This window comes from Dermacentor variabilis, chromosome 9 (assembly GCF_050947875.1).
Source record: "Dermacentor variabilis isolate Ectoservices chromosome 9, ASM5094787v1, whole genome shotgun sequence".
NCBI classification, from domain to species: Eukaryota; Metazoa; Arthropoda; class Arachnida; order Ixodida; family Ixodidae; genus Dermacentor; species Dermacentor variabilis.
The window spans coordinates 749955-772222 of NC_134576.1; the positions used below are offsets into that span (position 1 = coordinate 749955).

At 45.6% G+C, this 22268-nt stretch overlaps 2 protein-coding genes across 5 annotated transcripts in view; both read left to right on the forward strand.

The window, feature by feature from the left end:
- Positions 1–22268, forward strand: part of LOC142558242 (ATP-binding cassette sub-family C member 2-like) — a 393191-nt gene that overhangs the window by 124809 nt on the left and 246114 nt on the right. For all 4 annotated transcript variants that reach the window (XM_075670389.1, XM_075670392.1, XM_075670391.1 and 1 more), the window contains 3 exons: positions 2207–2464; positions 10065–10268; positions 11990–12136. In XM_075670389.1, the coding sequence (XP_075526504.1) occupies positions 2207–2464; positions 10065–10268; positions 11990–12136 (609 nt within the window). The remainder of the gene's footprint in view (positions 1–2206; positions 2465–10064; positions 10269–11989; positions 12137–22268) is intronic.
- LOC142557413 (uncharacterized) lies at positions 16662–20843 on the forward strand. Its single transcript, XM_075669236.1, has 3 exons — positions 16662–17172; positions 19287–20036; positions 20725–20843. Exons 1-3 carry the CDS (start codon positions 16662–16664, stop codon positions 20841–20843), a joined length of 1380 nt encoding a protein of 459 aa, XP_075525351.1.

The following is a 22268-nucleotide window of genomic DNA, read 5'->3' on the forward strand; positions in this document are numbered from 1 at the left end:
TTAATTGTAAACTGTGGAAAGAACAGAAAATTTAGACATTCATCAGTGTCGATATACGTAAGCGTTGAGTCACAGTTGCAATACTCCGGACTGGCAGAATGGCTCCTGCTTTGCTATAACTAAGACTGCGAAAAACAGACACGCAGCTGTACCTGCACACCACAGCACCCTGCTTTAAATAAATTTATAGAAAACATTTATAAACTGAAATTGTGTCATGTAAAGCACTGCGGATTCTATTTACGTCTTTATGTTTGTTTTTTCTGGCCCTCTGAGTTCTAGTAACGCAGTTCCTGCAAGCTCCAGCATTCATTACAGTCAGTGGCATAACTTCAAAGCTGCAGCTTTGGTTGCCTATTTCCACCGGCTTTGGAGCACCTGTGCGGCACCGTTTTTCAGCGGGGACGAGGGTGAGAGGCGACAGGAAAGAGCCAAACGCATTTGACCGCCCGGTTTGGTAGGCTCATGTGTGGCATCACACTGTGCTAGGAGAGGAGGCACCCGCTAGGTAGGAGACACTCAGGGCGCACCTGAGCGCTATATATACGTAAACGACTACTGTGGTTCACTCCGATTTTTCTGCTTGTGGTTATTGTACTTTTGTTTTATTTTGTTGCAATAGCGCAATAGGGGCACTTCACCTATTTTGCTGGTATCTAAGAAGAATTATGGGCTGGTCCTAAAGGTAAATAATACTACCGAATGAAGTCCAGTCTAACACAGCACCGCAAAGCGCTATCTGGTACGAGAGAAGAATGCGAGAAATCGTCACGTGAAACACGCGCCATACCTTTCAAAGAGCGACTTGGGCACCAGACAAACATGAATGTGCACGATCGTGGCATAATGGTTCGTGCAGTGGGCTACCGTACTGGAAGACAGCGGTACGGTTGTAAAGGCGTGAGTCTTTTCACCTGAAAGAGCAATGTCGGCGGCGCACGAGGCTTGAGACACCTCTCGAGGTTTTCCCTTTCCTCTCGTGCCCATACAACGTCTTTGCTGTTGGCGTCTCTGCGCCGCCCAGTGTAGCAGACGACGTCCCGCCAATGCCCGAAAGAGCCGTTTCAACATCGGTCTCAGCATCGCTCACTTGTTTGTTTATAACACTAGAGGTGAGCTTCACTTGCATTGGGGGCTTCTAACAGAAAACTTGAGGTGTGTTTAACCTTAGGTGAGCTCATCACGGTGGGCAGGAAATTGCAAATTTGTAAGAAATACGAAGCAAACAAACGTCGCACTTATAAATGACAGTGTAACGTCACCCGCGGCACAGCGCGTGCAGCTATCCAGAAGTCACATTCATCTGAATTTATGCATGTTGTAGCATACTTAGTTACTGGTGCTAAGGACGGGCATAATTCTTTGTTCTAATTGCTGAGTGAGAGTATGTATCGAAACTTGTTCATAACTAAAGCATAAGCATTCAAGTGTGCATAACATATGAATGACTTCCCCTGTTATCTTCCCGAACAGTGAATTGGCCCATTATACTTTATTTCTACGAAGCTATTACACAAAATACCCGTTTGAGTCTTCTTTAGTTACCCAATTAGTATTTTTTATCGTGACACCTGAAGAGTTACGTGGCAAATCCACAATTTCATCATTAAGTTATGCTCATCGAAAGACGAGGGACTCTAAGCAATGCAGTTGCGCCTGTCTTGTGCCAGCTTACTCCGCGCCATGCTTGCAAGTTTTCTAGTGCTATCACAACACGTTATGTGCCGTCCTTGATCATTGGCGCCCATTCTGAATATTTTATCTCTATTACTAAGCTCAGTTGATGACAAGAAGTAGAATAGAAGGGCTTGAATATTTGTTAAATGCAACGCCTCGGTCTGAAAAGACCGGGCTTCAGGACACTAATAAAGTTTCGTGAATGAATGAATGAGGTCAACAGACTGTGAAGCCTCGGTATACATAGAAAAAATACCTCTGCTATCATTTGAAATATATAACAAATAGCAGTGATAAGACAAGTAAAACTGATGAGCTCAATTTAGAAAGCACGGCGAGGCTCAGGAATACCCAACGAATCATCCCATAGCGTGACATTCAGCATCTGTCAATCCATGCTCATCTGCAACAGTCTTCTATGGCTCTCGCCGGTTCATTCATTATCTCATTACACAAAACAGTGACCACTGAGCGCGTTCATCTCCGTTCTCGCAGATCATGCCACCATCTTCCTTCTGCATGCATGCAGGTGTTGAACTACACTCCAGTGGCACGTGCTACGACTTCCTCTGGATACATTGTGTCCGTCATGAGTGTTGACTGCACCATTCTCGCGTTCAGCGCCCAGCTCATTCTGCTACCTCTGTCCGGCCTGCTTACCTTGCCAATCGCCATCTACATGCTGACCACTCGAGTGGGTATGGGTCCAGGATTGAGCTGTGGGTCGGTGCTACTGGCCGCGCTGATTGGATTTTGGATCGCAGTGATGTCGTATTACAGCCTCCAGGTGTGTTTTCTGTTAACATTTTTATTAAGATCATGTGTCTGAGGACAAATTTGCAATTCGTTCACCGAGCAATAATCCCCACCAATAACCTTGAAGCACTGAATACATGAATGTACTACATTTGCGCAGTGATGGATATCTATTTCATTGCGTTCCTACAAGAAAGGTCAAAACCTTTCAATACGGTCTTTAAAAACATATATCCTAGATAGCCGTGTAGGTGCCACTTGAAATTTTGCGCATCTGTCATTAAGAAGCAGCGGGAAGCAGCTGATGGAATTTTCTAATCAACTAATGTCTACGTCGCTTGGAACATTCGAGAACGGTAGTCGAGTCAAGAACAGCGTCTCCAGGGCGACCCGCATGCCATACATGCCCAAAGAGTACTTTAAAGTCATACTCCGACCACGTGGCAGACAAAACATTAGCACCATTCATTCCACCAAGATAGATAAAGCCTTTGTTGAAGCAGTCGCTCTTAACTCAGACCACATTCTGTCAGACAGCATACGCCCCGAGTGTCCACAAAACCTAATTATCGCGAGTACGCCGGAACGAGAGAATGCTAAGAAATATTTAAGAATAAGGTCAATTAGGCTGGAATGATGTAGCTTTGAAATCAATGCATATCAGGCTGCACTACACAGTACGTGCAAAGGACTGATAAGGAACATTGACGTAGCAGATGGTCCAGCGGAGCGGGAGAAGAACATAGTCAATCCAAGAAACTCTTTGGCGCTCGTCGCTAAAGGAATCCAGAATACCGATACGGTGATGATTGCCTTTGATGGAAACAAGGTTACAAATTTTGTCAGATACGGCCCGGTTCTTGTAAGATAATCACTACACAATAAGTCGACGTGTGCTACGCTGTGTGTCGGCTCGGTCACAGAGCTGACGTGTGCCCGTCTCCAGAAGGGACAATATGCAGAGGCTGTGGCGCAGTGAATCTGACTGAGTAACATAAATGCCAACACAGGTATGAGCTGTGCGGTGGTCCACACCCAACGGTGGACAAAATGAGTAAACAGCACTATGCGACTCCATGCGTAGTTAGAAAATGGAGCAACGAAAGAGCGATTCCAACTAACGTCAACAAGGACAAGAACGACCCGCTGCCAAAATAAAGATCCCGCGGCAGGTGCACGTTGTTCCACGGGAAGAAGCGTGTCATGTCCGGTAGGTCAGTTCCAGGGGAAGAAGCTGCAGCTCAATGTTCCAGGGAAGAAGCATGTTCAGATCTCGACCGAGATCCAGATTCCAATCCAGGGCGCGTTCCGGATGAAGAGATTGGAGTCAACCGGTCGTGTCAAAACTCGAAGAAGGAAGCAACGGTTCTTCGTGGGCCGACAAATTCAAGGGACGAACCATAACGGACAAGACGACGCCTCACCTGGACACCCATAAAACAAGGCTTGCATGGATCGATGACGCGCGTGCCGATCCGGTAAGTGTCATGCTTTGTGACCCACCCCCAGAGCAAAGTGGGGACCGTGAGATAGAAAGACATAAGAAAGATAATGCATAACTAAAAGAAATGAATCAGGACATGATTGGAGGTTTAGCGGCAATAAGGAGACTCTTAAGCATTGCTAAACAAGCAGAAAACAAAGATATTACTAATACACACAAGGAAACCCCGGTCCCTGAGCCCGCTGGTGGAGACCCATGTAAGCCAAGCATGGGGCTAAGTAAGCTCAAGAACACTGACACACAGATGTAGGAAATCAAACAAGCGCTGGCGTCTTTCAGAGACAGCATGCACATGCTTTATGGACAGTGTTTCACAGTTGACAACGAGTGTAGGCGAAATACGGACGGCACTGAATGATCCCAAGGAGGGATTAAATGCTTTTGGCGAAAGAATCAAAACCCTGGGAGTGATGACTATGTCCATGAACGTATGAGAACAGTGCGGTTCATCATTCCTCAGAGCTACAATAATTCCCAGACAGGGGAGATGAATATGCGATATGGCTCACACTTAGTGGGAACTTTGAATATGGCAGTGGAATTTCGGGAAGTACAACAAACACGCAGCATACACACATTCCACATGACTTGGGCATCATGTACAAAAACTTAGAATGCGTCATGGCTGAGGTTGTAGTACCAACTTCACAAAATCAAAGGAACAACAGCTTATTCGTACTCAACATGCACAGCAGTCGGAAACAATACAAACAACATTCAAAGAGAATATCTGAAAAGAAAATATCTGAAAAAGAATATCTGAAATATCTAATCTAGCTGGAAGTAGAACTCTTATTATATTAGGTGACTTTAATACAGCCCACTAGCTACGGGGATACGCTACGGCGAATGCCAAGGGCACGTCCTACCAGGGTAGGCAATTGTGTCTGCACAGACACAACGCCTGACCTTACGTTCATTAAGAACACAGAGCATGTGTCCTGGACTAACCCCAACATGAATTTTGGGAGCGATCATTGTGTAACAGAAATCCAATTAGAAGTTGAGAAAGTCCAAGCTCGAGAATTTGAGGAAGTAGACTGCTACCTGTTTGGTAAGTTAAGAATACTAAGTGGAAAAAAACACCAAACTCAACCTAAGAGGCTGGTGTGAGGTCACCAGAAGGGACATCAAAACCGCGTCCAAAAGGATTGTTGTAGACAATAATGTGGAGGCAATAGATTCAGAACTTGCCCGCTTCATAGAGGCCGAGGAAGCCGTAACCCGGAAGTGGCGGGCCCAAAGAAGATATCGTGGGCTGAAAAAAAGAATCGCAGAACTTAACAAACAAATCAAACAACACTGTAACACACTCTGCAAGAAACAGTTGGATCAATTTTGTGAGTCAATCGATGGGCAAGTAAGGAGCGGCAAGGAGCGGAAACTCATCAAGCATCTGCTGGATGAACAAGGCACTATAGCCAACCAAAGACATAGCCTTGCCATAGCTATACAAATCGACGTTAAGGATCAGCCCATCGAAGCAGTCACCAAGCAACTAACTGACAAATAACTACCAGTTAAAAATGAGCAGGACCAACCGCTTCCATCAGGACACAGAGGAGCCCCTCAAAGTGGACTCGACCAACCCTCCATCACTTCTTGAAATCCGGAAGGTGCTGAGTGAAATAAATCGAAAGTCAGCCCCTGGTCCTGACAGAGTAAAAAACAGATCACTCAGCGGTCTCGATGAGCCGTCAATTGAATCAGTAACAGCCTCTATCAATGAAGCATGGAGCTCAGGGGAAGTCCCAGAAGAACGGAAAAACACACAAGTCATACCAATACCGGAACTGGATCAACTACGAGCTTCGAGAACTTACGACCAATATCACTTACATCAGAAGAGTTATGTGCTGGTCTAGTTGGTGATCTTGCATACTGAAAAGATCTGGCCCCAAAAAAACAACACACAGAAGAAAGACGACGGTGTTGTCTTCTTTCTTGTGTGTTAGTGAGTGAGTGAAACAACTTTATTTTGTCCACTATAGACGTAAGAAAACTCTACGCGACCTGGCTAGGCCCACTCGGGAACCATCAGGTGTTGTTTTTTTTTGGCGCAAAATCTTTTCAGTATGCACGATGGCTGAAATCATTTAGAATGAGAATGGGCTGAAAGATCATTTAGAGGACAATAATATGACACTCACAACATACTGGGTTTTAGGTCTCCACATTCCATGTAGGATGCGATGGAGCAAATCAAACGCCACATACTTGACGGATATTTTAGAGATACCAAGGCTATATACTCAGATTGTACTTGGAAAATGCGTTCGACATCAAGCACGAGTACATCCTCAAAACGATAGAAGACATTGGACTCGTGTTAAGGGTGTATAATTACATCAAATCATTTCTCGAAGCACGCACAGCAAGGATAAAGGTCGCAGAAACAAACTCAGAAGTCGCTAAGCTCGGAGATCAGGATACCTTCCTAGATCGGTGATATCTTTCGTTCTTTTCAACCTGTGCGCGATTAGTGTGTCCGGAAAGCTTGACAACATTAAGGACATTGACCATACCATATATGCTAATGATCTCACTATATGGTGTGCTGGTGGCAGTGATGGACTCGTACAGGACGTACTCACTGAAGCGATCAGGACGCTTGAGGAATACCTTAGCGCCACTGGACTAAGGTGCTCTCCACATAAATGGGAGTTGCTACTTCATAGACGTGAAAAAGGGGGAAGGCCTAAGAGCTGAAAACCTCTATCGGTAAGTGATATGCACCTACTTGCAGAAAATGGTGTCAATATACCCAGAGTTAGCGCGATCAGGGTACTAGGCTTTCTCATTGATGCAAACGTTGGAAACCATACGGAGCTCAACAAAATCACCCTTACAACGGATAACGAGAGAAAAGATGGTCAGATGCCTGGCAGGAAGACAAAAGGGCATGAAAGAAGATAACCTCATCAGGTTAATCAGCTCTTTTGTACTTTGTCATATTTTATGCGCCACCGCCATGTACAATTGGACGCTGGTTAAGCACAAAAAGCTTGATGCGGCGATCAAGAAGGTTGTTAAAAGTGCGTTGGGGCTTTCAATTCGAACCAGCGCGGAAAATTTTTTCAAGTTAGGAGTACCCAATACGACCACAAAGATTGCGAAGGCTCAAGAAATATCACAAATAGCGAGACTATCTGCAACCAGCACGTGAAGATCAGTCCTAGACAAGATCATGAACAACCCTATTACCGATACAGAACAGAGCACTAGAGTACATCAAAAATTCCTGGGCGAAATTGTCGCTCCGCTATCCAGGAATATACAACCAACACATATCTTCCCCAAGAGGGTTGCCCGAGTCAGGGCCTTAATCAAGAAAATTTATAATAGGGGTAGAGGGGCCTGTTTTGTTGATCCGGCTGCATACAAGGATCGAACTAACTTCGCGGCGGTGGTAATGGATCACCAAGGCAAACACACCGACTGCGCCACGGTTTACACCAGCAAACCTGAAGTCGCTGAACAAGTTGCCATTGCATCGGCACTAAGAGACGATAAAAAACAGAAACATATGGTGACTCAAAAACGACTATTAAAGCTTTCAACAGGGGCAAGGTTGTCCCACAGACAGTGGGAATAGTTACGACAAAACACATTACATTTATTGGTTCCCGGCGCACCTTGGTTCACTTGATGACATTCCATTCAATACAAATGAATCGGCCAACAGCGTCGCATGTGATCTTACAGACCAGGCCGCTGTAACATATGGCTTTGATTCTACTGGATTGGAGAACCTACCGCAAGCTACGCTCATGACATAGAATGAACTTACAAAACATTACTATATGGGAAGGAGGGAGTTTGCACCCCCTCACTATAGACTAAACGGAGCACAAGCGGTTACACTTAGACAATTACAAACACAGTCATATTATTCAGCTGCACATATCATGGTAACATATACCATCCAGACATGAATATGTACAAAGAGTGCAAAAAGAAATATGCACGCTTGAACATATGCTCTAGGAGTGTGGGTTGCTCGGCCCAGGCATTTCCCGGGATCGGTTTTTAGGAATGATTAAATCCCAGGATCACATTCCCCAATTCCTGGCGGTCCAGTGCGCCCGCGATAGGGCTAGGAGGTTGGACCTCCCGGTCGCAACACGGGATTATTCATGAAGGTGACAGCACCTTGTACAGAACCTGAATAAAGTTTTACCTCCTCTTCCTCCTCCACCAAAGTTGATGATCAAGACCAGAGGGGCTCGAGATTGCCTCTTGTTAAGCTTAATTTACGTATGCAGTTTAAAGGGTGTTCCACATTCGAAGTCATGGCCACGAACCACTTTAGCTAGCAACTCTGTACTGTTAGTCTTGTATACATACTCACAGGAAACTCGATGCAAAGAGGTCGGCCACGGTAACCTCGTGCGTAAAGCACGTAACGCGAAAGATACGGATAGAGTTCACCCCTGTGGCGATGCAAAATTTCTACTTTCATCTCCCTTTTCTCGCGGAGCGTGGTGTGCATTGACGCACATCGCAACGGCCGAACCAGACACCGCTCTCCTAGCGTAACATCCTGCACTCGTCGCGATTCCGAGAGCAAGCTGGCAAGAAATGGCTAGAAGCTGCCACATGAGCACGACAGCACGCACATGAACAATTCCATGTCTCGACCCCGGGCGCTTGCTTCCTCAGAGGGTGTAACTGTGCTGTTTGGCACCTGCTCAGATATCGCAAAATGTTTTGTCTCCGCCTGTACATCACTGGTATGCAGTGAAACAGTGGGTGTACTAATGATAATAGAGTAGGGAATCTCGCTTACGTGAGGATGGCAGTGAACATTTGTTTGGAGCGTCGTCGTCGACGCTCCAAAGTTGAGCGTCGTCGCCATAGTTGTAGTGCCCTAATAAACTTATCACAGCCTTTTGCGTCGTTTAAAAACGCAATCCACAGACAGTTAGTGACTGCGGATCCGGATCATGAGACTGAAATAATCAGAAAAATAAGAATGGGCTGGGGTGCGTTTGGCAGGCCTTTTCAGATCATGAACAGCAGGTTACCATTATCCCTCAAGAGAAAAGTTTATAACAGCTGTGTCTTACCAGTACTCACGTGCGGGGCAGAAACCTGGAGGCTTAAGAAAAGGGTTCTACTTAAATTGAGGACGACGCAACGAGCTGTGGAAAGAAGAATGATAGGTGTAACTTTCAGGGATAAGAAAAGAACAGATTGGGTGAGGGAACAAATGCGAGTTAATGCTATCTTAGTTGAAATCAAGAAAATGAAATGGGGAATGGGCAGGACACGTAATGAGGAGGGAAGATAACCGATGGTCATCAATAGTTACGGAATGGATTCCAAGGGAAGGGAAGCGTAGCAGAGGGTGGCAGAAAGTTAGGTGGGCGGATGAGATTAAGAAGTTTGCAGGGACAACATGGCCACAATTAGTACATGACTGGGGTAGTTGGAGAAGTATGGGAGAGGCCTTTGCCCTGCAGGGGACGTAACCAGGCTGATGATGATGATGATGAAAAACGCAATACAACGCACTCAAAAAATTGACGAGTTCTTCGGCGTTCTTAAGGCGCCAAGCTGGTCGGCGCGATGGCTTTCACTATGGAGGAAAGAAATAAGAGGAGGGAGCATACTGCAACGCGATTGAAGCCAGAATCTGTTGGGCCAGTGGTGGCCCCTCACCCTGTCGCTCGCCAAAGTGCGCGGTTTGTTTTAATGTTCCCGCTCTGCAGGCAGAGCAACGGCAGGGTAGCTGAACAAGCGCCCACTGATTAAAAACTACTCGCATAGCTACTTGGAACCAAACGTCGCAGCAAATCTCGATTCTTGCTTCGTGATTTCAAAGCAAGAGGTCATTTGTTAGGCCACCACTGTGGCTTCACGGCGTGTTCATTTGCCAAAGATGGCTGCATGCCGTAATGCTGCCTCCTATATTTTTTCTTCCTCCATGGGCTTCACGGGGAATGACGTGACACCGGGCTCGACTTTTACAAAGGTCTGAAATTTAAGTAAGTCAGAAAAAAATGCACTCTAGGCTGTGAGAAGTTGACGAGCAGAAAACAGGTGCAATACTTCGGGCGGGCTGCTTTTCCTAATGCCGATGAAATGCCTCTTACAATGTTCTTCGCTCTTTTCCCCTTTGCAGCGGCGCAGCATGAAACTTCGTGACGACCGGCTGAAGTGCATGCTCGACCTGCTCAGTTCCATACGAACCGTGAAGATGTATGCGTGGGAACAAAGTCACCTTGACTCCCTAAAGCGCCTGAGGGAAAGAGAGTTGCGGCACGTTCTCAAAGTGAACGTGATCAATGGAACTGTGGACGCCATCTACAGTGCACTGAGTTCTTTGGTGAGACAATTCTGCAGCGGTGTAGCCTATAGCTTATCAATTTCCGTCAGCTCGACCACCACATGGCATGGAGGAACGGGGACCGTAGTGTCCTACAGCAAATGTACATATTTGAACGCAGCTAAACAGCACAGAAAAACACTCATAATATATGTAAGCCACAAATGCGTCTTTTCTTAACCCACTCTTGGCTAAATTAAAAGCTCGGCGTGGAAGCGAGTGCTTTAGAAAACCTGGGGACTTCGCTAGTTCACCAAGCCACTGGAACACCCAACTCACGGCTTGGATGTATAGCCAATCCGGTTTCGAGCGGTCACTGAATGCTCTGCACCTGATTTGAAGGAAATATAGCACTTACTGCTGCTTCTGAAAAGGTCACTACTTTCCTGTCAATCATCGATTTTAATAATCATCAAGGACTCACTGCTTTTTCAGTCTCACTACTGCCGTCGTCCACGGCTTCCGTGCTCTATGTTGGTGGACAAGGGCCAATCAAGCTAATTAAAAATTTTGCATGTGGTTATGCACACAAGGCGCTATAACTGGATCATATTTTGCTCGAGACGGCCTGAAGTGAATCGAGATTCAAAGAATATTCGCTGGTACTGGCCCCGAGCGCGTAGGCATCGCTTAAGTATCTGCGCGCACCAGATCATTTCACTGTGCCTTCGAGAGCATAGCGCGTCAGCATTTTAGAAGAAAAGATAGCTAGCGATGTTAATGCCAGTAGCAATATTTCGTAAAACGTGTGTGCAGTTAGTGATGATTTGACCTATATTGTTACGGCGTCATGATGATTGAAATCAATGGGCATCCCGTCTGGTCAGAAAGTAGATTCATATTCGAAACACAATAAACAGAACGCCAACCAAGATAGTTTTGTTAAAAAGGTCGGCTGTTCAGCTTCCACACAGCGTAAGCCTCGTTTATTGAATTTTGTTCCATTTTATTTCCTTCAAGACCCCACGAGGGGATATTGCATAAGGGGTGGAATCAACAAAAGGAATCATGAATAACACTGCCGCATGTGTTTATATACGGAAAGGTCATTTAAATTTTCATCAATTTATGATGCACAGGTGATGTCAACGATATGTTGGGGAAAGCCGTTCCAATGTTTAGCGGCATGCGGAAAGAAGGAACAGAAAAAGTAACAGTTACGACACCTGGGCGAAAATCTTGAAGGGCAAGCCTGGTGCGGGGAGAAATTCACGATGGTGGCATGATTGAGTGAGGAGTAATACAACTTGTGGTACAGCAATACAGTGGCTATGCGACAGAGCTGAAACACTGACGCTTATGAGGTTAGCTTGATGCGGATTCTATATGGCGGATGCATACTCTAGTTTAGGCCGAACGAGTGCCTTGTAAGCAAGCGATTTCACTAGATGTGGGGCGAGTCGAAGATGAGATTTAAGAAATCCCAATGTTTTGTTGGCTGATGATATCACGTTACTGACATGTGGATTCCATGTTAAATAATCAGATAATGTGATGCGTAAGTATTTGAAAGACGATACGAATTCTACGGACTCGTTGGAGACTTTGTACTGAAAAGCGTGAATCTTGCGTTGACGGGTAATGGAAATATTCACTGAGCAAAAATGTAGTGAAGAAGCCTAATGGACTAAAATTGAACTGGGACTGAAGTATTGTTAACGTGTACGGTGAACAGTATATTTTGCAATGGTCGGTAAGAAAGAGTCTCTTGTTTTTCGCAGTTGATAATCATAATGTATGGGTCACTGGCTCTTCTGGACCCGACTCGGCTATTGACGGCTTCCGAGGCATTCTCTTGTATCTACCTCCTATCACTCATCGAAGGTTTCTGTGCTACATTGACGATCGCCATGAGGACAATAAATGCGGTGAGTGTTGCCATTACAGTTGTCATTATTTGGCAATAGTAGTGAAAACCTCCACTGATTGGACCAGTTTGCCCACTCCGTCATTACTTGAAACACTGCAACCTTCCCCTCCACTAAAGATTTTAATTCGCAATCCTGCGCGATGTGATGCATTTTTATCACTGCGCTAACTTTGTGAGATCCTCCCGGGAAATATACACACAAACCTATACTTTACTGCAGGGTACGTCATGTGATGTAAATATGAAATGCCATTCGATAACTGCGTTTGAATGTACAAGTATCTCTAAGCTACCATAAACATACACTCTATTGGTAGCTGTTTATACCTACCGCTGCACAGAAATCAACACTGAACTAGGCTGATTCCGCAGATTGGAGCATGGTACAAGGTGGGCCAATCCCACAGATAATCTAATCGTGTCTGCGTGCATCACGTTGCCAGTATTCTGGAGGTTTCTGCATTTTGCTGATTTCCTAGGAACATAACGTGCGAAGGTTGGCAAAGCTGACAGTTAATCCCAACTTGCTTCAGCCGCTCCCATCCTAGTCTAATGTAAGTAAAATCTCGCCACGGAATCCTCGTAGGCCCTCTGCTGCTCTTCTCACCTGAAGAAACAACGTAGCAGTCGGGTGAAAACGCGAATGTCTTAGAAGGGAAAAATCAAAGTGTATAAAGTCAATATTTTCTGGAATGTCTTAGGACGTTTGCGTGCGTTTCGTTCTGACATCTCTTCTTCGCTTTACTTTTCAAATACAAAGACGGCCCTCGCGGGTTATCTCCCCTTTTTGGTATCTGGTATGTTTCTAGCCCCTTTTGTTGGCTGATGCCGGGATAGCGCAGTCTATAAATGTGGGTCGATATGTGCTGCTAAGTATGTGCCCCTGGGGCAATTCATCGTCGCGATTTGCAGGATACATATATGTAATTATCCGATGGCTGGAATCGAACATAAGATCTGTGTAGCACAGAAGCCTCATACTGTAACAATTACGCTACGGATGCTTTACGTTACCAGTGCTATCATAAACCACACTCTACCACACTACGACAAATGGCATGTTACTACAAGAGTGAAGAAAAAGTAAAATCATTCCAGAAGAAATTTATCTTGTCTGCACTTCAGAACTCCGGCCACATTGCTCCGTCAAATGTGCTTTTCCTGCAGTTTGGCGTAACGTAGAATTTATTATCATTTCGCAAAATACTGTCGGCTTCATTTGTTTCAGTAACGTAGAAGGCGCTGCTTTTATTATAAACTTTTTTTTTTTTCTCGGTACCCGCCGTGGTTGCTCAGTGGCTATGGTGTTGGGCTGCTGAGCACGAGGTCGCGGGATCGAATCCCGGCCACGGCGGCCGCATTTCGATGGGGGCGAAATGCGAAAACACCCGTGTGCTTAGATTTAGGTGCACGTTAAAGAACCCCAGGTGGTCAAAATTTCCGGAGTCCTCCACTACGGCGTGCCTCATAATCAGAAAGTGGTTTTGGCACGTAAAACCCCAAATATTATATTATTATTTTTTTTCTCGGTGGCAGATATATTAGCCAAAAAAAGAACACGTCGGAGGATATCTTCAACGAACCTGGCTCTGAGCTATACGGCGAGAGCTTGATGAAAAGATATATTTAAAATGTCTTCTCGAAAACGTGACCTTCTTGCCATTTCTATATTCCTATATTGCGAAATAATTCTTGATAATTTGCATGCGCCAGTAACACCTTGTTTTCTTCATGACCGGTTACCTTAGAACCACATCTATGCTATCACGCAACTGTCTTGCAACTGTGCCATCCTCAAACGTTTTGTCTTTGGAAAAGAATGCATTAGTTATTGCTCCAATACCAACTCTACCACTGGTCTAACTCATCAACCAGACCACCATTTTATAGACGCTGGGTGCACTACTTGGCCCTACTAGTTGAATTTAAATGCTAAAGAAACACCGGTGCACTCCATCCCTTAGCATCATCGTTTCACAGCCCTGTAACGCAAACCTTTCGCTCTTTAACAATATTACACCATTTGGCTCTTCAGTTGTTAGCGTTGCTTCGTCTTTGGAACTGATTTGTGTACGCGTACATTTTTCCTCTCGTGACTTCATGTTTTGCGCATGCTATAGGTCGCCTTCTGCCACACCCTCTTTTTGTTCTGATCTTCACGACATCCTTAACACATTATTTGTAAGATATACAAATTCACCTTTTTTCCTTCTGGGCGATTTTAACTTCCCGAACATAAAGTGGCAATCCCAGCTTGTTTCTTTAGAGCACAATTCGTCTGAGTGTACTCAATTCATAAATCTATTTTCTGATTTTAACCTCACTCAGCTCGTCCACCAACGAACACGCATTACTCCTAATTGCTCTAACACCCTAGATTTGATCCTCACCAGCTCACCTGACCTTGTTTATTCAATAAGTTATCAGCCAGGAATAAGTGACCACATAGTACTGCATTTTGATATGCAAGCTCGTGTTTGCGTAAAAAAAAAAGTGTAAAGCATATCCGTGATTTTTCTATAGCCGATGTTCAGGCTATGGCGGTAGAAATGGAACACTTTGTTGGTGAATTTATTGCTGAGTTTGATCAGCGCTCGGTCAATGAAAACTGGTTGATGTATAAAAGCAAATTATTGTATCTTATTGATCATTATATACCCAAAAGAATTGTTAAATCTGACCAACGTCCCCACGGTTCAACACAACATTACGCAGCGTGCGCAACCAAAAGAAGCGCTTGTTTCGATGCACGAAACGCTCAAACCACGTGATACGTTGGTCAGATTATCAAGCTGCTAACGCTGCTTATACTCGAGCGGTTGCTGAAGCAAAACACGTTTTCTTTACTGTTACACTTCCTTCGTACTTGCACAGTAACGCTCGTAAATTTCGGAGCATAGTTGGCGGGAGAACTAACAGGCAAATAGATTTAGAACATTCCGACATCGCTATTCCTGTCGATGAATGCTGCATTGTGCTGAATAATGCTTTCACATCAGTTTTTCATAACGTGTCACCTGTTTGTAACCCTGTGGTTGCGGTTCGGAATTCCACACCTATGGATCCCATTGTAATAGATTGGGATGGTGTAACCAATGTAATTAACGGCTTAAAAACATCTTCATCTGCAGGACCCGATGAAACCACGTCGAAAATTCTAAAATGTACTGCCGTGTATTCATCTATGATTCTGTCTAAAATTTTGGAACAGTCCTTACAGTGCTCAATTCTACCCGACAATTGGAAAGATGGGAAGGTGGTTCGTGTTCACACGTCACCTACTACGCATTCACCCAAGAACTATCGCCCTATCTCATTAACCGGCATTCCTTCCAAGATTCTAGAACATGTCATATATTCACACCTAGTTAATTTCCTAGAAACCAATTCATTTTTTAACCCTTGTCAGCACGGTTTTAGGAAGCACTTTTCATGTGAATCTCAGCTATTATCATTTACCAATGACCTGTTCTTTAATGCTGACCTAGGTTTTGATACTGACGGCCTTTTCCTGGATTTTGTCAAGGCATTTGATACGGTCCCACATAATTTACTACTCCTTAAGCTCAGCAAACTTAATATTGATCCTAACATCTTACCTTGGATCAGAGAGTTCCTGACTAGCAAAACACAGTATGTAACAGCTAATGATTACTCTTCTTCCTCTACTGTAACATGGGGAGTACCGCAAGGATCGGTGCTGGGTCCATTGCTTTCCCTCGTTTATAGTAACGACCTCCCTGACTGCATTACTTCTTCCTCTATTAAGCTCTTCGCTGACGACTGCGTACTTTACCATAAAATTACTAATACAACCGATGCAAGCAAACTTCAAAACGATCTGAACAATGTGTCACTCTGGTGCAGTAAATAGATAATGCAACCTAACGTAACTAAATATAAAGCTATGCAAATTTTCTGCCGCTCAAAATGCAGTAACACGCGCCTATACTTTCTTAATAGTAATCAGCTAACACCTGTTGACTCATACAAGTATCGCGGCCTTCATATCACAAATAACCTCTTTGGCACACTCACATTGAGCGCGTCTGTAATAATGCTAACGACATGCTTGGATACCTGGGTCGTAAATTTTCATCTGCGCCTTCATACCTTAAAGTAATTCTTTACCGAATATTGGTAAGATCAAACCTTGAATTAGCACAGACGTGAGCAGGGAAAGGAAGAAACTGGTATTGTGACGTAATCCCTATACGCGCTGTGTGTGCTTGAGCCACAGACACGCACTCAGATAAGCGCTATGCTTTCATTTTTTTTAACCAGTTCTTACACAAGTAATGTGACCATTTTCGCTGTATAGATTTCACGACTGTACATCAAAAAGGATTCATTCTTGGTCCTGGGACGAAGAGCGTCTGTCTGACTGTCTGACATGGTATCAGAAGTGGCTATCTCAAAGCTGGCTACGATGTAGCGCTGCAACAGCCCGTCAACAAGCGAACGAGCGCCTGCTTCCAAAAGAGCAAGTCCTCCCGGTGACAATCGTCAAGCAACGCTTCAGCATGGCGAGAATCAAGCCTCCTAGGCCTTTCAATTTCCATGCCGCTGCGGACTGGCCCGCCTGGATGTACGAATTCGACGACTACAGATTCGCACCCGGACTACATGAGAAACCAGACGTAGTACAAGTAAGGACTCTTCTCTATACAATGAGCAGAAAGTCACGAGAGATTCCTCGGTCGCTAAACGTCAAAGAGGAAGAAATGGAGGACTTCGACCTCGTAAAGTCAAAATATAAGGGCTATTTTGCCCATACCAAGAACACGGCCTACGAGAATGCTCGCTTTAATCTACGCCGCCAACAGTTGGGAGAAACAGTGGACCAGTTTGCCACCGAGCTTAACAGGCTAGCAGACAGATGCGAGTTCAACGAAATGAAGGCACGCCTAATAAGAAACCGCTCCCTAGTAGGACTACAAGACCACCTTCTCTTGGAAGAACTACAGATGGATCCTAATCTCACGCTGAGCACTGCTTTGGCAAAAGCGCGTACAAGCGAAACTGCAAAGAAACATTTAGTAAAGCAATGAAGGGGGCTAGTTGGTGAACGTTCATGGTTATATTGCGCTCAGTTTTACAAACACGATACTAAGGAAGGACAGGACGTGGACGGACGAAGCGCAAACTACCAACTGTTTGATACTGTTAAAGAACGCGCTTATATACAGGGAGATATGGTGCGGGGGGGGGGGGCTACATATAAAAAGATATGACAAGGTGACGACATGTGATTATAGTTTGGGTCAGGCATACATCCTTCACATGCACCCGTTCGCCCTGGCGGACTCGACCTCAGCTTTGATAAGCGCGATGGACGGAGTGCTTACGCACGTCTCTTTTTCTTTAGCTATCGCAAGCGCCTCCCATATTTCTCGCTCCGTTTTTGTTTTTGATGTTCCGATGACTGTGGTGCTTTCTATTAGCGGAGAGCATTTGCACTGTTTGCAATGTGCGGCCAAGTTGCTAGGTGCTGTCAGAAGCTGGCACGTGTATTTGTGCTCCCGTAACCTATCGTTTAGACAACGTCCAGTTTGCCCAATGTATACTTTCCCGCAGTCTAGTGGGATTTGGTAAACAACTGAAGTAGCGCATTCCACGTACTTTTTTGCGTGCTTAGTCTGACAGACCGTACCACTAGGGTTGGCCTCTTTGGATCCTGCGTTCACCTTCTTGCACATGCCTTTTAGTTTTTGCGGGGCGGAGAACAGAACTTGAACGTCATGGCGTTGGGCTGTCTTTTTTATCCGATGTGACAAGCCATGGATGTAAGGCAACACCACGCGTTTTTTCAATTTTTTCTGTGTTTTCTGCCTTTTCCTGTTGGCTCTGATTTCGGGCAACAAGTTTTCACAGATTTGCACCACCATGCTGTTCGGGTACCCACTGTTTCTCAAGCGGCTTACTTGCAGATCGATGCTCTCCCTCACCGCATGGTGGCATGATTTTTCAATTGCTTGACTGATGCAAGCCTTGGCGATGCCTCTTTTAATGATTTTAGAATGGCAAGAGTCGTACCTCAGGATTTCTTTTTCTCCTCTAGTTTTGTAGCACCAGCACATGTGGGAGCCTCTGATCCTAATGTTTATAATGTTAATGTTTATATCCCACATGTGCTGGTGCTACAAAACTAGAGGAGAAAAAGAAATCCTGAGGTACGACTCTTGCCATTCTAAAATCATTAAAAGAGGCATCGCCAAGGCTTGCATCAGTCAAGCAATTGAAAAATCATGCCACCATGCGGTGAGGGAGAGCATCGATCTGCAAGTAAGCCGCTTGAGAAACAGTGGGTACCCGAACAGCATGGTGGTGCAAATCTGTGAAAACTTGTTGCCCGAAATCAGAGCCAACAGGAAAAGGCAGAAAACACAGAAAAAATTGAAAAAACGCGTGGTGTTGCCTTACATCCATGGCTTGTCACATCGGATAAAAAAGACAGCCCAACGCCATGACGTTCAAGTTCTGTTCTCCACCCCGCAAAAACTAAAAGGCATGTGCAAGAAGGTGAACGCAGGATCCAAAGAGGCCAACCCTAGTGGTACGGTCTGTCAGACTAAGCACGCAAAAAAGTACGTGGAATGCGCTACTTCAGTTGTTTACCAAATCCCACTAGACTGCGGGAAAGTATACATTGGGCAAACTGGACGTTGTCTAAACGATAGGTTACGGGAGCACAAATACACGTGCCAGCTTCTGACAGCACCTAGCAACTTGGCCGCACATTGCAAACAGTGCAAATGCTCTCCGCTAATAGAAAGCACCACAGTCATCGGAACATCAAAAACAAAAACGGAGCGAGAAATATGGGAGGCGCTTGCGATAGCTAAAGAAAAAGAGACGTGCGTAAGCACTCCGTCCATCGCGCTTATCAAAGCTGAGGTCGAGTTCGCCAGGGCGAACGGGTGCATGTGAAGGATGTATGCCTGACCCAAACTATAATCACATGTCGTCACCTTGTCATATCTTTTTATATGTAGCCCCCCCCCCCCCCCGCACCATATCTCCCTGTATATAAGCGCGTTCTTTAACAGTATCAAACAGTTGGTAGTTTGCGCTTCGTCCGTCCACGTCCTGTCCTTCCTTAGTATCGTGTTTGTAAAACTGAGCGCAATATAACCATGCAAAGAAACAGCAAGCCGAGCTAAAAGAGCACGAGGGCATTATCCCAGAAGCTTGCGTCGGCGTAGTAAAGCCCGAGAAAACCCCTGGAAAGAGCAAAACGTTTACACGCGGTCACAAGCCAGCTTATTGTGGAAAGTTCTGCAGTTTCTGCGCCGGACCATTTCATCCGAGAAGTAGTTGTCCAGCGCAACAAGAAAGATGCAGATTTTGCCGAAAGTTGGACCACTTCGAAAAGGCGTGCCGAAAAAAGAAGCAAGCAGGAGGGAATCTTGACAACATTGCAGAACCTGATAAATTTCTTGGCACGGTCGACCAACCGGCGAACAGACCATTTCAGCACTTCGTCACAGTACTGCTAAACGACCATAAGCTTCGCATAAAAGTAGATACGGGAGCCGAAGTGACAGTTGTCGGAAAAAATTTTCCTTCACTTCCGCGTTCTTTGGTCAAAGTAGGTGATCTTAAAGAGCGGAACAATTCAAGCATTCGTACGATCGGAAAGTTTGACGCTGAAGTAGCTTGGAAAGACAACCGTTCGAAGCAGACCATTTACGTTGTGCATAACTTGCGCACACCCTTGTTGGGACTACCAGCTATCAAAGCCATAGGAGTTGTTCGCTTCCTAGATGACTTAGGAACTGCTAACGACTTCGTAAGCAGGTATCCTAAGTTCTTCCAAGGCACGGGTTCCATATCTGGAGAACATACGATACGTCTCGTTCCGAATGCAACACCGTACACCCTGGCTACACCCAGACGTATTCCTATTCCATGAAGGAAAAAGTCAAGCAAGAACTAAACGGACTAGGACGAGAAGTAATGATACAAACGATCGAAGAACCGACCGACTTGTGCGATCCTATTGTATCCATAATGAAGCCGTCTGAAGCAGTAAGGATATGCGTCGACTTAACGCAACTGAACCAATTTGTCAGACGCGAGCGTCATCAGCTACCAACGGTAGAGCAAGTCATGGGAAGCTTCCAGGAAGCCAAGGTCTTTTCTAGACTGGACGTGAACTCTGGATTCTTCCAGATAAAGCTACCGCAGGTTGCCGTTCGGGATCACATCCGCACCAGAAATTTTCAGATAGTTCTCGCAGGTCATCGAAGGCCTAGACGGCGTACTGAGCTACATGGACGACATTCTGGTGTACGGCAAGAACAAAGTGTAACATGACAACCACCTTCGTAACGTACTCGACCGACTAGAACAAACAGGAGTAACCCTTAGCAAGGAAAAAGGTTGCTTCGCGGTTGACCGAGTAGCATTTCTGGGCATGATCTTTGACGCCAATGCTGTGCGCCCACACACTGAGAAGATCGGAGCAATCAAGGAGTTGTCTCGACCCCAAAACGTCGCTGAGGTTCGTTCCTTATTAGGCATGATGAACCACCTCGCAAAGTTTCTTTCTGATGCTGCGTCTATATCGGCGCCTTTACGCAGCCTCCTCAACAAAGGCAGCGACTGGTGTTGGGGGAACTCAACAAGAGGAAGCTTTTGAGAAGATCAAGACTACTCTCAGCTCTAACAGATGCCTGGCACGGCACAGCCCCATGTACTAGACAATCGCTTCGGCGGACGCGTCTTCGTAAGGACTTGGCGCCGTACTACTCCAAGATCAGCCATCTGGCGAAAGACGCCCAGTAGCAGATGCCTCCAGATCGCTCACAAAAACAGAGCAAAGTTATTCACAAATCGAAAAGGAAGCGTTGGCTTTGACCTGGGAAGCAGAACACTTCGACGAATTTCTCAGGCCTCATGTTTTTATTTGAGACAGACCACAAGCCCCTGCTTCCGCTACTGGGCCGCGATCCTCCTGATTCTCTTCCACCAAGAATCCAAAGGTTCAGAATGCGTCTTATGCGGTACTCGTTCACGCTCACGCACGTCCCGCGTAAAACCATCGCTACATCGGACACTCTTTCTCGAGCCAGAGTGATAAACACCGGCCTGTCTATCGGGGAATTGTCTGAAGCTGACGTCTCGGCTCACATGGATGGAGCCGTCCGATATGCGCTCTCAGATGACGTGCTCGACTGCATACGCTCAGAGCAGGCAGCGGACCCCGAGTGCGCATCGTTGCTCGAGCTTGCATGCAAGGTTGGCCCTCAAAGGATCGGCTGCCGCAAGTTCTCAAATCATTCTGGGCGCATCGTGGCAATATCACGGTTTGCAAGCAGTTGCTTCTAAACGACGCCAGACTAGTAATCCTAAGATCACTTCGGAAAGAAATGCTTCAGGGAATCCACTAAGTCCATCAAGGTACTGCCCGCTGCCGCGCAAACGCCAAGGAATCAGTCTGGTGGCAAGGAAATTGCAACCGTAGCCAAGTGCCAAACTTGTGCTGCAGTGCGCACCCAATTTTCCGAACCAATGATCCCATCTGAAACAACTGAGCTTCCATCAGAGAAAATTGGAATTGATTTATTGGATATGAAAGGAGTTGTCTATCTTGTTGTTGTCGACTACCATTCCAGGCATCCTGAGCTAGCCTTACTGGATCAAGGGACATCGTCACAGGTGGTCATCCAGCATCTGAAAAGCATCTTCGCCATGCACGGGATACCGAAAACGGTAATATCAACAATGTACCACAGTTCATCTCATTTGCTTTTCTTGATTTTCCAAGAAAATACGGCTTCAAGCTTGTCACATCGAGCCCTTGTTACCCACAAGCTAACGGGAAGCCGAGCGCATGGTAGGGACTCTCAAGACTAATGAAGAAAGTGCCGGACCCATACATTGCCTTGCTGATTTATAGAAACATACCGGGCCCAACCAGCTATAGTCCAGCGCAACTGCTAATGAGCCACCGCTTACGCTCACGAGTGTCATGCATGCCATACGCGTTTAAACCGCGAGTGGTAACCGTTTCTTGGAAAAAGCAGGACGTAAAATACCGACAGAAGCAAAATTTGTATTTTGACAGACGCCACGCTGCGAGACCTCTTCCCAGTTTATCCGCAGGCAACCAAGTATGGCTGAGA